The sequence below is a fragment of the Thunnus albacares genome, chromosome 24, assembly GCF_914725855.1.
Source record: "Thunnus albacares chromosome 24, fThuAlb1.1, whole genome shotgun sequence".
NCBI classification, from domain to species: domain Eukaryota; kingdom Metazoa; phylum Chordata; class Actinopteri; order Scombriformes; family Scombridae; genus Thunnus; species Thunnus albacares.
This window is the reverse complement of record NC_058129.1, coordinates 2999471-3015963: the sequence shown is the minus strand read 5'-3', so window position 1 is coordinate 3015963 and position 16493 is coordinate 2999471. Positions and strand designations below refer to the sequence as shown.

The following is a 16493-nucleotide window of genomic DNA, read 5'->3' as shown; positions in this document are numbered from 1 at the left end:
TTTGCTGTCAGTGACAAAAGCTCAGTTTATTGATGGTGTCCTGGTGTGACAGAGGGCAAGGGATGAACTGTATATGTGTCTGTGTGTGTGTGTGTGTGTGTGTGTGTGTGCGTGTGTCTATGTGTGTGTGTTTGGCTGACGGACATCAGCATTGATCCATTAGGACACGGGCCATTTGTCATCCTTTACATGGGTGGTAAACATAAATGTTTGATGGCTTAACGGGCACAGACAGGGATGTGGTTTATGACCTGAGGGCAGAGTTTCCCCCGGGAACCAGTAATCTCCATGGTGGTTTGTCAATGCAGCACACACCCTTACCTCTCATGTAAAATTTGCAAAATAGATCCAAACAACACAAACTGAGAACAAGTAAAGACTTAATTGCAATGAAATACCAGCATCAGTGATGGCATCACGAGAAGACTACAAATGGTAGGAAGACCCAAGAAGAACATTAGTGTGGATTTGTAAGGTGGCCTCTGTGAAACAGTTTAATTATTAAAGTGGCACCGAAACAGTTGCTGAATTGAGGGATTTGCTGGTGATTCGGGCATAATTCATTATGCAAAAGTAGCTCATGCTGTGAATCTCAGCAGTAAAAATCTGTATCTGTGCCACTGAATCACAGATTATATTCCATAGATGTCACATATAACAAAAAACAATGTAAGAGGCTGCACAGTATGGCTGCAACTACCAATTGTCTTCATTATTGTTTAGTCTGCCCATTATTTTCTCATTACATGTTCTGTTTAATTAACAGTCCAAATATTACATTTAACTACCATACAAGACAAAAAAAGAGTTTTTTTTTTACATTTGAGAAGCTGGAAATAACTAAATGATTAATCAATTATCATGTAGCCAATTATTTTTTTGCCGATCGATTAATTGCCTACTTAATTGCAACTCTGCTGCACAAGCTGAAAGACCATTTGACTGATGCACGAACCAGACTTAAAACCAAGGCCATTGGCAGCCTGCCAGTGACTGATGGGATTAATTACCCTTAAGGTTATCATACTGACATGCCCATGAACAGGCACTAATGTAAGTGCTCAGTTTTTGCCACAGAACTTTAAACAGAAGTTGTTAAAAACCAGCAGTGCTGTAGCAAAGTGTATCCATGCACCAAGAACACATCTTAAATCAGTGTCTTTAGTTACTGGAAATGAGGGGTGACATAGTACTTACACATTATAGAGAAAAATTTGTGACATTTCACATATGAGGAACTTTTCAAAATGCAAAGATCCTGTGAATATATGAGAAGTTCTTCAACTAATGAACTTTTTAAAATTAAATTAAAATTAAATTAAGCCATTATCAACAATTTTTATTGCATATTTCGTGGCGTTTTAAGGTTGCCTTCAGCCTTTTAAAGGAATAGATCAACATTTTGGGAAATCCACTTATGCACTTTTGTTCTGAGAGCCAGCAACCGGTTAGCTTAGCATAAAGGCTTGGCACAGGGAGAAACAGCTGGCCTGTTCAAAGGTTAAAAAAAACCTTATCTGTTGAATTTGTACAAAAACCCTAACTTTAATTTAGTTGGTAGGGCTCAATGGATGTTTGAAAGAGTAAGAGAACCCCGACATCAGTGTACAGGTTAACAAACTAACTGATTATGGTTCCAAATCCAGCTCATAATTTTGGTCCCAGGCACCCTGCTTTTGTCTCCTTACACCTTGCTATTGTTGCCTAATTCCCAAAAGTGTATAAATAGAACCAAGTGTGTGTTCCTGAAACATTCTAAAAAGCATATTCATGTAAGTGTGTGTTCTACAGATGAGACGTGTGTGGCCAACGTGTGGGACTCCAAGAATCGCGGTGTGAACGGCACCCAGAGAGGACAGATCGTGTGGAGACTGGAGCCAGAACCCTACTTCATGGAGCGTGAGTGGACTCCATAGGTCCTGTGCTTGAGGAGATTTGACATTAATGTTTTGTTTTTCTGGAACTGTAATGAATCTTATATTAATAGTAGCTCAAGTCAGACCAGTGATTTTACAAATAAACTCTTTTTATCAACTCACCAGCACTGTAAAAGTAGCAGCTTGACCTCTGTATGTTAACACATTTTGAGAGGGCAAGATAGCTCGTATTCTGCATTTCACAGGCCTAATACACATTGCATGAAAATGAGAATGTATATGATCTCTCTACAGCGGAAACTAAGATCTGCTTTAAATACTATCACGGTGTAAGTGGAGCATTGAGAGCAACGACACCTTGTATCACCGTCAAGAACCCTGGAGTACCGGTACGTTTGTGTGTGTGTGTGTAATCAACATCTCCCTGACGTCCCTGTAGTCATGCCCTCACCTAGTTTTTTTTTTAACCATTCTCTCATTTTCTCTTTCTAATCTTTTATTCAGCCTTCTTCTTCTCTTTGTGCTCTCTACCTCTGACTTTTCTCCCAGTTTATTAAGTGTCTCAGAATTCCTAAATCCATAAAATAAAAGTTAAACTAGGACAAAAGACATACTCAGAGTAGGACTGAGAGTGCCAGTATGAACATCTCACAATTACCCAGGAGGTCAATGAACATGTACCGCTGTTGTAAAAATATTTCCAGAAACAATATTCTGTCTGTAGCATGATTCGACCTATTCTTTAATCATTTCACAGGTTGCACCTCTTATTCCAAATCCGAAGATGATAGCTGGGAATGAAAACGGAAAATCTCCTTGCTCGATTTGTTCAACATATACCAAAGATTAAAAAATTATCAGTTATATTTCTTATGAACTGATGTTTCTCCCAAATATTTTCCATTTTAACAATTTGTCGTGTTTTACAAAAAAAGAGTTAGGACATATATCATTTTTCCGGCTTCCTGGATTACTTCCAACTTGAGAAATGGGTTAAAAAATTTTGTGCAACAGATGGAATTTTTTTTTTCATCCAGATGGTTAAAAGAGTCTGGAAATATCTTCTGTTACTAAGTGTTGTTAAACCACCTTCTGGGTTTTTGAAAGATTGAAAAAGTGGGTTGCCCAGGGCTTAAGTGACTCCAATGTAGGTACAAACTGGAGCTATGAGGGCCCCTGAGTTGTTTGCATTATCTTTAAGTTTTGATTGATTAAGAGTTTGATTGATGAGTGCCAAAACTGTTCTGACACATTGCTCACTGTTGCAAAGCTGCCTTTTACCCATTTCAAAAAATGTAAAAGGTTGTGAGGCTATCAGTTTCTTTCACAATCAGTCACAAAACTAACTGCATAGTATCTTTTAATAAGCTCATTTTCATCAAGCATCCTCACATGGATTGTCTTTGCCTGAACACCATCTCCATGCAGCTCCTCTGGAGCTCTCCTAAATATCAGCACAGATAAGTTAAATGGGACATACAGTATCATGCTTTTTGTGGTTTTCTGTTATTTATATACTGTTATGATGTTGGATATCTATGCTAAACATGGTCAAAATTCCAAAACTTTAGGTTTATGTATGTAGAAATGCTCGCTGCAAGTCAAAAACCAGGGCTTCAACCTGCTCTGAACACAACAGTTTTTTACAACTTGCCTTGTGCATGACCATAAATGGCTGTCGGTTCTGTAGCCTTTGTTAGTAAGGTTGTTGCGTAAAAGGCTTTTACTCCTATACCTAAAAGCAGGAGCAAAATGCATCACTCTGGAAATTTCTGCCCAGTCAAGACTAATTTCCTACTCTGAGATGCCTAATAAATGCGAGCCCTTTTTTTTTTACCAGTATTTGATAGTCACAACCATAATCCTGCCAGCTGACTGTCTTCCAGAGGCCAGTGATCAGATTATCAGATGCACATCCTCCTCCTTTTTCCACAGTGACAGTGACTATGTAAATGCACACATCAGGGTATAGCACAGATGAACAATACTCAAAATCTCTTCCTTTTCACTTACAGCACTGACTTCAGTTCATCACATCACATGCAGCTGCGTCAGCTGTCCCATTAGCCCCCCCCGAATTTATTGGGCGAAATATTTTGGACTCAGGGCAGGGAAGTGAATGGAGTAAGGCGGATGCCACTGGATTCTTGGCAGCAGGAACTTAGGTGGAGAGACATTTGCTCTAGCTGAGTCAGCAAAATGAAAAACAGTCAGTCAGCTTTAATCAGAGCTCTCCAGCCACTATTCCTCTCGCTCTCTGATGTTTCCTAATTTTTCATCAAACTCATGTGTTTTTCTCTCTGAGAGAATTAAGTTCACTCTAAAAAGGTGGCTGGTAAGTGAAACACTCATACTACTTTCCTGTGGGTTGTGTTCTCATCAGGTGGGCAGTGAAGGCCAAGTGGAGGACCAATCAGGGACTGAGCACTGTCGGAAACTAGTTAGCTTCACTCTGTCAGGTGAGAGGAATGTTTCTGTGCAGTTTTGGTCCAAAACACACACACACACACACACACTCATGAATGTGTATTTGCCATTGCAGACATCCGGGCATCAGGCCTGAAGAAGGGCATGTTCTTTAACCCAGACCCATACCTAAAGATGTCCATCCAGCCCGGCAAGAGGAGCGGCCTCCCCAAGTTCACCCACCACGGCCAGGAGAGACGATCCTCCATCATAGCCAACACCATCAACCCTGTGTGGCATGGCGAGGTCAGCACAAAGAAGCAGACACCCACACCTATAAATGCACACATCATGGCATCCAAAAATGCCTTGAATGAAATAGGTGTTGATGCATAAAGTGGTGTCACATTATATGAAAATAAGGGGTGAGTTGGAGGTGAACAGTGTCATTTCCTCCTCTAACGCCATTATTTTCTTATAACAGGACACCTTGGAGTGCATTACTAAGGAAGCTTTCCGATGCGATATCTTGTCTTTTAACTTCCTGTCTAAACCGGAGTTGGGAATCTGGTGACATCTGCTGCTTGTGATCCATTTTACAGTATAACCTGTAGCATTAAGACTTTCTTTCACAGCAGTCTTTCAAACATAGACTGCTGTTAACAGTGGTCTCAGCACTAGGAACAGCTAGTCATGTTACTATAATTAATACTACAACAACACTATGCAGCATTTTGTGGACTTCTTTAACTTTATTAAAGATAGATTTTTTTTGTAATCCAACCAAACGTATTGTTTTCATACCTTCATAAATGTGGACGTATGTTTCCATGTTTGAGAAATTTAGTTTAGTGTTTACAACTGCAGATTGCAACTGGAAGTTAAAGGTGCACTGTGGGGGTTTTTTGTAAACACCGACAGAACAACTAACTCAGGGGAATGGTGAGAAACAAAACTGTTCTTCATGACACCAGCGTGCACCGGTGTGACCAACAGTACAACAGCACTACTACTAGTTAAAGGTCCTCTCTGAACATGTTTGAAGCCATATAAAAACTAGAAATACCGCCTCACGGTTGTATGCCTCTGCCAACCAGTCAAGTTGCAGTTTACAGTCTGTCCAGACTCATAATATTTGTAGTGAAGACTTGACGGAATTCAATAAAATCACCACAGTTTCAAGAAGGCACCAAGATAAGTGTCACCAATTCAGTACCCGACCGATTGTGAAATATGGTCACAATCTCCCCTTTTGTTCCTGAGTTATGGTATAGAATAAAGAAACTTTGTCATAATTAGCGTATGAATTCTTGAGTTATGGCCAAAAACCTTTGACCTTTGACCACCAAATTCTAGTTCGTCTTTGAGTCAAAGTGGATGTTTGTGCCAGATGTAATGAAATTCCCTCCAAGTGTTCCTAAGATATCGCGTTCACAAGAATGGGACAGATGTGAGGTCACAGTGACCTTTGACCACCAAAATCTAATCAGTTCATCTTTGAGTCCAAGTGGACATATGTGCCAAATTTGAAGAAATTCCCTCAATGTGTTCCTGAGATATTGCGTTCATGAGAATGGGACAGACGGACAACCCAAAAACTTAATGCCTCCGGCTGCAGCTGTTGCCAGCACTGAGGCATCAACACTCACACTACTTTGACTAATAACTTGTGTCTGATTTGGTTTTTCCACAAAGAAGTTCAAATTCATCCTTAAAATGACATCTCCTCCCTCCCCCTCATTAAAAATACAGAATCTACAAATATGCAAATATTATTAATTGTTAAAGTTTTCCTGCTGGAAACAAGATGTCTACTACTTCACTGTAAAGTCCGTTCTCGGTGTATGCGCACTGGAGGCTTCATGTTCCCACATCACACTTGTGTAAGTTGCATACTGAACCATGATTGCCTCCTAAATTGTTGTGATGTCACAAATCATGCTCATAGGTACACACCTTAAACTGAGATTGAAGGTGAGCACAGAGAAGCTTTCCTCCTTCAGCAGATGAATGTGAAAACATCTAGTGTCAAACTCTGCACAAACATTATTCTGCACGGTGAAGCTCAAACATCCAACTGAATGAACAAGTAGAAAAACTTTTTTTTTCTTGACTGGAGGGGAACTTTAAAAGGGTACCTTTTAAAGAGATGAAGCACATTTGGAACAAGTGAAAAGATGGATGGGCCACATAAGGTCAATAGAATTAAATTTAAAATTTTGTTAAATTCAAAACATAGAAAACTTTGAATATAGCACATTTCCATGTAATGTAATACAGCATTCAATTAAAAATAAATCGCCAAAAAATAATCTCTGTTTTTCCTTTTGATCCTCCTGTAGAAATACACGTTTGTGGCTCTGATGACTGACATGTTGGAGATCGAGGTGAAAGATAAGTTCGCCAAGAGCCGACCAATCATCAAGCGGTTTCTGGGTCAGCTGATCATCCCCGTGCAGAGACTTCTGGAGGGGCCGACGGCTGAGTGAGTCCACATACACATGCATATTTACATTATTGTAAACAGTTAGTCAGATGAGCAGAACACAACATGAATCTGAAGTTGTACTGAGAGTGTGTTGATAAATGTGTGTGTTTCTTTAAAGCAGCGCCTCCTGCTTGGTTTCAGACAGAAAGGGAGAATGTCTGAGGATGACGGACAGACAAAACATCTGACCGTCAGCACAGTGACTCAACATAATTCAGTCAATACCGATCAATAGGTCCCAATCAGCTCATTGTTCAGGCATTGATTTGATATTGATCTACAACAGAGGACATCTTGTACTCCAGTGAACCATAATGAGTAGTGTGTGTGCAGTGTTTCCCACAGGTTGACAGTTTATTGTGGTAGGAGGTGGGCTATAACAGCACTGAATCACACGCTAATTGCACATGGATGCACTATTCTGGCAAACTCTTTCGTATATTCAAAACTGAAACACTGTGCATGTTGGTGTGAGGGTACAGTATATATTTAAATGTGTGTGTGTATACCCATATGTGCTTTTGAATTAATGTTTGTTGTGTGTTTGTGTTTAAATCTATGGTTTAGTATTGAAATCCAGTAGGGGCATACTGTAACTAAAGTGTGTGTGTGTGTGTGTGTGTGTGTGTGTGTGTGTGTGTGTGTGTGTGTGTGTGTGTGTGTGTTTGTACAGCGATCAGCCAGTCACCTACAGCCTGTGTCGTCGCCTCCCTACGGACCATGTGAGCGGGCAGCTGCTGTTCAGAGTGGACATCACCTCCACTGGACATGAAGGTGTGTGTATGTGTGTGTGGGCATCATACTTTAGGGCCGCAAGTAATGATTCTTTTCTTTATCAATTAATATTTTGATTATTTTCTCTATCAATCAATTTGTTTTTTGGTCCATAAAATGTCATAAAATGGTGAAAAATGATTATCACTGTTTTCGCAAAGCCCAAGATGACATCCTCAAATGTCTTGTTTTGTCCCGACCAACAGTCCACAACCCAAAAATATTCAGTATTACTGTCATAGAAGACTAAAGAAACTAGAAAATATTCACATTTGAGAAGCTGGAACCAGAGAATTTGGACATTTCATTTCTTAAAAAATGACTCTGAACAATTAATCAGTTATCAAAACAGTTGGCGATTAAATTAATGATTGGCAACAAATCAATTAATCTCTATCATCCTTTTTTGGGTAATGTAAGTGAGTGGCAGGCCCTTTTTAATTAGCAGTAAAGTGTTTTGCAGTCAAAAATAGTTTCACAGTTAACAAGATCATTCCCAAGGCTGGTTAATAGTGCAGGGTCAGTGGGTGGCATGGAGCGGGACCCTGAACAAACTGCTGTCTATCATCAACAATGCCAACCACCCCCTGACAAACAAGATACAACATGTTAATTACAAAGCTTTAGAGGTGAAGCCTTGAGTGAGCCAGGCCAGCTGTTTCCCCCCTGCTTCCAATCGTGCTTAGCTAAGCTAATTATCTCCTGGCCCTAGTTTCGTATTTAGCAGACAGATATGAGAGTGGTATTCATCTTCTCATTTAAGTCTCAGCAAAGGGCAAATGAAGGTATTTCACAATCACATTCACAATCTTTTTTTATCCTTCTGTTCTCTCCTCCTGGTCCATCCTCTCCTTCACTCAGAAGCCTCTCCAGATGCAGTGGGAACTATCTTGGGTGGTGCTGTGAACGGCGACCCCGGCAGTCCCTCCGATGACGAAGACCTCCCTCACCCCTCCTCATCCTCACGCGTCACATGTGGACCCTCCCCTACAGGATCTGACGAGGGCTCCCTGTTAGTCAATGGGGCTTGTTACTATGGCGATGACAGCGTGTGGCGGGAGCCTGGGCAGGTGGGAGAAGAGGATCTGGTTCCTCCGGCTCTGGGCAGCCACACCCACCGGCAGGTGTCACTCAATGACTACCTGGATGCCATTGAAGCTCCCAGGAGCCCTGGGGACCGACCTCTGGTGGGGCCTTCGCCAAAACTCCGCTCCAGCTTTCCAACGGACACACGGCTCAACGCCATGCTGCACATAGACTCAGATGAGGATGAGGAGACAGCAGGGCAGCACAGGGACCAATCACAGGAGACAAAGACTCAGCAGACCTCAGACGTATCGAGAAGGTCGGCTACATCTGAGTCTCGACAAGGGAATGAGGGTTCCATAGGAGAGCCACACGGGTCGACTGGAGCTGGTACTGGACCTGGAGCTGCAGCAGAGGCCGGTTCCTCTGCCAGTGCTCAGCCTGGGGCTGAGCCTGCAGGGGCTGAACCTGGAGCTGGAGCTGCAGAAGGTGCAGCTGGAGTTCAAACACAGACAGGAGCATCAACCTCTGCTGATGCAGAAGCTGTGACCACAGAGGCTGCTGGAGCGTCAGCTGAGGCTGCACACATCAGCGGAGAACCCTCCACAGCTTCCAACTCAGGTCAGGCATCAGGGGCCGAGGCAGCTGCAGCAGAAGGCCCAGGGACCCAGGCTGGGCCGGGTGCCTCTGTGGGGGAATGTACCTGCCAGGAGCAGAGCAGCTGGACAGGTGCAAACCAGGAAGTGTCCTGCAGTCCTTCACTCAGTGGTGGTCCACTTTCACCCATTCAGGTGAGCAGCTGTAGAACTGAAGCTAGATGTTGTGGAAAATCTTTGTCAGACTCTGTCATTAGATAACCAGGACTCCAGACCAGGATATTTGTCAAACTTTGAAGAATTATGTGAGTTCCTATTCCTGACTTTGGACTCCTGTGGTTAGAAGGGCGAGGATTTCTTAAAAACTTGTTGATGAGCCTGGGTAACAGACACTTTTGACAACACTTCCTCACATTAAGATATACTTTGCAGCAGATTTTAACAAATAAATACAAAAAAACTTGTATAACTTATATAAAACTTACATACTGTAGCTTTAAGGATACTCCAAAGAGCCAACTGAGTAAAAAAGACATTTATCAAGCAAATTGCTCCCAATTAAAGCTAAGCATAAAGGCCAATTCATGGTTTCTGCATTCCACACTCTGCGGACAGCTGTGGAGTTGCACGTGGACCACGGACGCACATGCGGTTAAATAAATACCTTGATCTGGGGTCTGCAGACATAGATGTGTTCCACATGTGTGCACTAGTAGCAAGATTGCAGCCATGATAACTTTCCAGAGTTGTAAAATCCAGTCTGTGAATTTTACAAACCGCAGTGTTTTCATTTACTCACCAATACTTTGAACAAATACTGCCATGTGGACGTATGAATTGACCTTAAGGCTGAATCCAGAAATTTGGAGGTTTGGATTCTGCCTAATACTAACCTAATAATATATTTTTAATACTTTAAGAACAATTCTCAAGTGATCACATGATTCATTACAAAACAAGAATTGCTAATAACCCTCTTCTCCTCTCCTCTCCTCTCCTCTCCTTTCCTCAGGAGGTGGAGACAAGAAAAGAAGTGGCTCCAAAGGCGGAGGAGGAAGGGGCAGAGTCATCAAGCAGTGAGGCGAATGGGCCAGTGGCAGCAGCTGCTCCGACCAGCAGCAGCATAGCTGATCAAGGAGGAGGGACTTCTGAAGCTGGTAAGTGGTAAATCTGAAATTTATGTAAATGAGACATAAATTCTGTCCATAAAATCACATTATACAGCTCATGGCAACTACAGTATGTATGCATCTTTTTAAAAAAATCAGACTCAAACCATTAAAAATATCACATATCTTCTATGTACAGTAGGCCTGCACATAAAAGTGCTTTTATATTGCTCAAATGTATTACTTTATGAACTGTATTACTACTACACTCCTGAAAGTGTGTGTGCTTTTCACTCTCATGTGATTGTAAATGTACTGTATGGCTGACCCAACTCATTTGTCCTTTATGTGAAAGTAAAATAAAACCAACAAAGCATCTTAGCTCCACTGAGCCATGTATTTGCCTCCTTTTCCATTACACACAATAACTCATAACCTAAAGTCTTGTTAATTGCAGGCGCGACAGCCAGAGGTGGGGATGGGCAGGAGGAGCAGCAGGAGGAGGAAGGAGGGGAGGTGTGGAGGAGGAGGCGATCTATGCAGGCCTCTGGAGGCGTGGCCCAGAACCATGAGGTGTGCGGGGCCAGAGAGAGTCTGAGCGGGATCGTTGTGGAGAGGGAGGGAGGTGAGATGCAGGGCTGTTTATATATTATATAATATTATTATCACTGCTGAATTTAGAATTCTGAAATGTATCCCTTACACATCTCCACACATTCTCACCTCCTGTACTACTTTGCTCCTCCATCAGGGGCCGCTGTGCAGCTCCATCAGAGCAGCAGGTTCACTCGAGGTCTCCTTAATGGTTGTTATTGAGAGAATCAAGGCTTTCATTCAGCTTCAACATCTATATTTTGCAGTCTGCTGCTGCAGCGATTATTTCCACTTCTCTTGACCTCATGCTGTGTTCTCATCTAACAGGAGCTCTGTACTCAGAGTGTGTGAAGTACATGTACATTAAGTGGAATACTAACTAAGATAGTGACAGGTTAACTAGGCTGAGCTAAGTTAATGTTCTCTCTGACACTTAAATGTGTAGCTCTGTTTTTTTAAGTCTTTTTGCTTCTTTCTGTTTTCCTTTAAGTGTCTTTCAAGCTAGAATATCTGTATTATTATTATTCAAATGTATTGATTCCACCACCAGTATTTATTGTATGCTACAACAAATCCGATTTAAGCAGACCAACCCTCTGAGCAGCACCTCTCCAGGTCAGAGAGGATTGAGCGATTAGGCTTTATTAATAAAGACTGTAGCATTATTCAGATTACAGCAGGTTTTCTGCAGCCACCAAAAAAGCTGATGGATTACAGAGAGAGGAATTGTGTTTGTTTAACCAATCCACAGCGTCAGATAATGGCAGATACTGTAACAGTGCTGAGCTTGAGGTGAGATGGACCAGCTGTAGGGTCTGAGCTTGCAATTTGCAGATCTGGTACTGTCGCAATGTTAACTTCTATTGAATATGTCTTTGCGTGTGTGTGTGTGTGCAGGTGCCACAGCTCAGGTCAATGGCCACCAGTCTGTTCGCTCCCTGCCATCTGTCCGCCATGACATCAGTCGTTACCAGAGAGTGGACGAGCCGCTACCACCTAGTGAGTGTGTGTGTTTGTTAACATGAGGAAAAAGGCGTTAATTAGTACAGCACTACCCACAGATCGTGTGTCGTGTGTGTGTCCTATATTGCACATTGTCCTAAAAGATTTGAAAGCTTTGTCTGCACCAGGATAACGCTTGACTTTAAAGGACAGGTTCACAATTTTTCAAGTGTGACTTAAAACAACAGTCAGGTGTCCATATGGACAGTGAGAGAAGTTTTCCTCGCTGTAATCATTCCTCCTGTTCATACTGACTATTAAAAGACTCCCTTCAAATGTGCTTTCAATGGAAGTGATGGGGGTCAAAATCCACAGTGTGTCCACACAGTCATTTTGTGCAAAAATGCATTTAAAAGTTGATATGAAGCTTATATGAGTCTTCAGCAGTCTGAGTTAGTCATATCAAGTGGATATCTGCCACATTTACAGTATTTTTAGCATCAAATTCCCTCTTTGTGTTTCCTCGGACAGTATTTCCCTGTTGCTTCCCTTGAAGCTTCTTATTAGATAAGATAAACTTTTGTCTGATGTTTTTAGGAGATCCCAGATTTTTATGTTCTCTCTCTCTCTCTCTCTCTCTCTCTCTCTCTCGTGAGATTTATTGTTGGGAAAATCTAATTCCCAAATAAAGTATAATTGGAAGTGTGTGCTACAGGTCATAAAGATGTGTTTTGCCATATGCAGAGGACAACAATCATTTCTCTGTATTAAGCTTCTATTTTCTTCATCAAATATTGAACCAGTTTATAAAGTTGACAGACAGAACAGACATAGATCTTTAGTTATTAGTGATTGAATGTTATCCTCCCAGCACTTCATCTTTTCAGTGTTCACTCATTTACACCTTTGCTGAAATTCTCACCATTATTGACAAGCCATTGGATGTATAACATTCATTTTACACTTGTTTGTTTTGATACCAAACCTCAGCCTGGCCTTCCTAAAGTGTGTGTGTGTGTGCTTAATTCCCTCCGTGTGTGTGTGTGTGTGTGTGTGTGTGAACCAGACTGGGAGGCTCGAATTGACAGCCACGGTCGGATCTTTTACGTGGACCATGTGAACAGAACCACAACTTGGCAACGGCCCACTGCTCCCCCAGCCCCACAGACCCTCCAGAGATCCAACTCCATACAGCAGATGGAGCAGCTGAACCGCAGGTCAGAACACACACACACACACACACACACACACACACACACACACACACGCAGATACACACACAGATATGGTCAGCCTCAATTCAATTTTCCCATTATTTGCGTGATAAATTCATCTATGTGTGAGATCATATGAAGATTGTCACCATGGTAACTAACATACACACATGCACCTCTTCAGGTATCAGAGTATACGTAGGACGATAACCAATGACAGCAGACCAGAAGAGCAGTCAGCCAATGAGCTGCCAACAGATGAGACTGATATGCACCCGTCTATTCCAGGTAATCCTCTCACTGCAATGCATTCTGGTTTATGTAGTCGGGAAAGAATGTCCTTGAACTTTGCTTCACACACTTTCTCTGACATTGCATTTGTGTGTTGCAGAGTTGCGTAGAGACAACAGCGTCGCTCAGTCGGGCTCCAGGTCTCGCCTCAGCCTGCTGCTTCAGTCTCCCAGCGCCAGGTTCCTCACCAGCCCCGACTTCTTCACTGTGCTGCATTCCAACCCTGTATGGACACTCGTTTTTTTCTTCTCTCTCTCTCTTCTTTCTTTGAACCCATCCATCCCTGTTTTCCTCTATCTTTTTCTCATAGATGACACTCTATTTGTTTCAGGAACCTCTTCAACATCTATTTACCACACACTCATTAAGGGACTGTACAAAAGTTATTAAGGTGGGATCGTTACATCAAATAAAAGACTTGATGAAAAAAAGTCAACTCAGCAGTATGTAAGATTCTACTGGTATTTAACAGTGCGCTCGTTGGAACACCTGATCATGCAATTCAGGAATCATGTGATCGGTTTGATTATGACAGACAGTTCAGGCCATGATATCATCTGATCTACTTTTATTTTACTATTTGGGAAATCCGATGGTAGGGAAAAACATTGCACTGCCAGTCCATCAGTAGCCACATGAGCTGTCTATGTTAAGGGGCGGATCCGAAGAAAATATTAACACAACAAAATGAAATATATGGTTCAGGTCCCCTTCCCACCCCAATCATTTTTGTACAGTCCCTTACTCATAACAATCAAATCACATATGTAAGAATGGTGGTGGATAATATTTACACAGTATTACAGTGGGACAGCTACACTTGACAAAACCTCCCTCCTGTCTCTGGTGGATGTGTTTCCTCTCCTGTCTCTGTCTTCTTTCTTCCCTCCTTCCTCTCTATCATAAATTCTCTCCTGCTTCTCTTGCTTCTTTCTCTGTCCCTCACTGTCTCTCAGAGTGCCTACCGTATGTTCACCACCAACACGTGTCTGAAGCATATGATCAGTAAGGTTCGTCGGGATGCTCACCACTTCGAGCGCTACCAGCACAACAGGGACCTGGTGGCCTTCCTCAACATGTTCTCCAATAAACAGCTGGAGCTTCCCAGAGGCTGGGAGATGAAGCACGACCACACCGGCAAGGTGGGGATGAGAGCCATATCAATTAGTCTGAAAGTCTCATATTCTATAAACCCAAAGGCTTTAAGGGCTGTGGATGAGATGTAATATAGTTTTGAGTCTTAAAATCAGTGTTAGAGTGGTTACTAATTGTCTCATGTTGCATTTTATGGGCAAAGTACATTTCAACATCTGTCACAAAATGCTTCTTGTGGCACAAAATTAAAAATAGTATGTTGTCACCATGCTCATTTGTCAAAGTTGAAATATATTTACTGCTGTGTGTAAATTAGAATGTAGAAATAAATTAATAAATCAAGATTTTAAAAATTGTAGAAATACATTAGATATTTATTTGCATAATTATGCATTTACTTAATTTGTATTCAGTTGAGCTTTATTATTTTATGTATTAATATTATAATAATATTAATAAAATATTAATTGTATCTATATTAATATCCATGTAGATATTTCACTGTTTATTTATATATTTAACTATAAACAAGTAAGTAATTTTTAGTCATTGTGAAACTGATTTCGTACCATGAAAATGCTCAGTACATCACAGAAGTACATTTTATATTTACCAAGTGTGACAAACATACAAATTGTTCCAGGTGTCTCAAATTAAAATTAATTGATTATAATACATTTCATGTCACAAAATATGTGTATGTGTGTGTGTGTCTGCAGCCTTTCTTTGTGGACCACAACTGCCGAGCCACAACCTTCATCGACCCACGGCTGCCTCTCCAGAGCACTCGGCCCCCAAGCATCCTGGCTCACCGGCAACACCTGACGCGCCAACGCAGCCACAGTGCCGGGGAGGTCAGCCCCCGGCGACTGGTGAGACACACAAACATGCACACACACACACACACTTGTGTCTTAAACTGACATTTTTACACATTTTTATTGCTGTAGGGGTCTCAAATATCACTGGACAGCTATTTTACCCGCTCAAACTAATCTATCCTCCTCTCCTCATCTGTAGGTGGGTGAAGACCCTCGTCACACTGGCCCACCCGTCCTGCCGCGGCCTTCCAGCACCTTCACCTCTGCCAGCAGGGGGCAGTGCCAAGATGTTGTGCCAGTGGGTCAGTATACGCACGAAAAGACATAAATACATACACAGCTTTAGAAATATTCAACTTTGACCCACATGTTTGTGTCTGCTCTTCTTCTAGCTTATAACGACAAAATTGTGGCGTTCCTACGACAACCAAACATCTTTGAGATTTTGCAGGAGAGACAGCCAGACTTCAACCGGAACCATTCACTCAGGTACACACACACACACATACAATACCTGACAGAGGTGTGTATTTGTAATGGTCTGTAGCTCCTCCTGTATATGAAGCATGCATAGCTATATTCACCAGCATCTTACTCAGTTTAATGTTGCTATGACAACAGGGAGAAGGTGCATCTGATCCGCACAGATGGAGTGTCAGGATTGGCCAGGCTTTCAGGAGACGCTGACCTTGTCATGCTGCTAAGGTGAAACCTGCTTTTCCTTCCTTTCTTCCTTCCTTTCCTATTTTTAATGTACTTCTTCCCTGTCGTAATGTATTAGTTCTGCATTATTTTCCCTTTATTTCTTTCCAACCTAGGTCACTCTGTTGAGTTCATTCTGTTTATTTAATTTCTCTCTTGCTGTGTCTCTCCTCTTTCTCTCCTCTGCAGTCTGTTTGAAGATGAAGTAATGTCATACGTGCCTCCTCACGCCTTACTTCACCCCAGCTACTGCCAGTCACCTCGGGGATCCCCTGTCTCCTCCCCACAGAACTCACCTGGTAAGAGACGAGTCACGTGCATATTGAACATCCCTCTCTTTCTGAATCTTCTTTATTAAAATGTTGCTATGAAAGGTAGAACTGAAAAGACAGTTTAGGAGCTACAGTATGCAAAAAAAAACCCTAGTTTCCCCATCAACCCCTACTCATTCAAATACATTTAGATGCTCATTCATCTTGCATAAATCTGAATATACATACACAGAACCAATGAGTAGACAGGCCCAAAATATAAAATGGATATGACATTGATTGGTCA

At 41.8% G+C, this 16493-nt stretch overlaps 1 protein-coding gene across 2 annotated transcripts in view; it reads left to right on the top strand.

Annotated features, from left to right (window-relative positions):
* Positions 1–16493, top strand: part of LOC122976409 (E3 ubiquitin-protein ligase HECW2-like) — a 32030-nt gene that overhangs the window by 5259 nt on the left and 10278 nt on the right. The window contains exons 2-20 of one of the 2 annotated variants that reach the window (XM_044344859.1): positions 1792–1899; positions 2172–2266; positions 4261–4336; positions 4420–4589; positions 6626–6768; positions 7445–7545; positions 8410–9362; positions 10180–10324; positions 10734–10901; positions 11768–11869; positions 12879–13029; positions 13211–13314; positions 13418–13542; positions 14274–14459; positions 15132–15284; positions 15433–15535; positions 15626–15722; positions 15855–15938; positions 16125–16234. In XM_044344859.1, the coding sequence (XP_044200794.1) occupies positions 1792–1899; positions 2172–2266; positions 4261–4336; positions 4420–4589; positions 6626–6768; positions 7445–7545; positions 8410–9362; positions 10180–10324; positions 10734–10901; positions 11768–11869; positions 12879–13029; positions 13211–13314; positions 13418–13542; positions 14274–14459; positions 15132–15284; positions 15433–15535; positions 15626–15722; positions 15855–15938; positions 16125–16234 (3174 nt within the window). Of the gene's footprint in view, positions 1–1791; positions 1900–2171; positions 2267–4260; positions 4337–4419; positions 4590–6625; positions 6769–7444; positions 7546–8406; positions 9363–10179; positions 10325–10733; positions 10902–11767; positions 11870–12878; positions 13030–13210; positions 13315–13417; positions 13543–14273; positions 14460–15131; positions 15285–15432; positions 15536–15625; positions 15723–15854; positions 15939–16124; positions 16235–16493 lie in introns of both variants that reach the window. The other variant, XM_044344858.1, reaches the window with a different exon arrangement.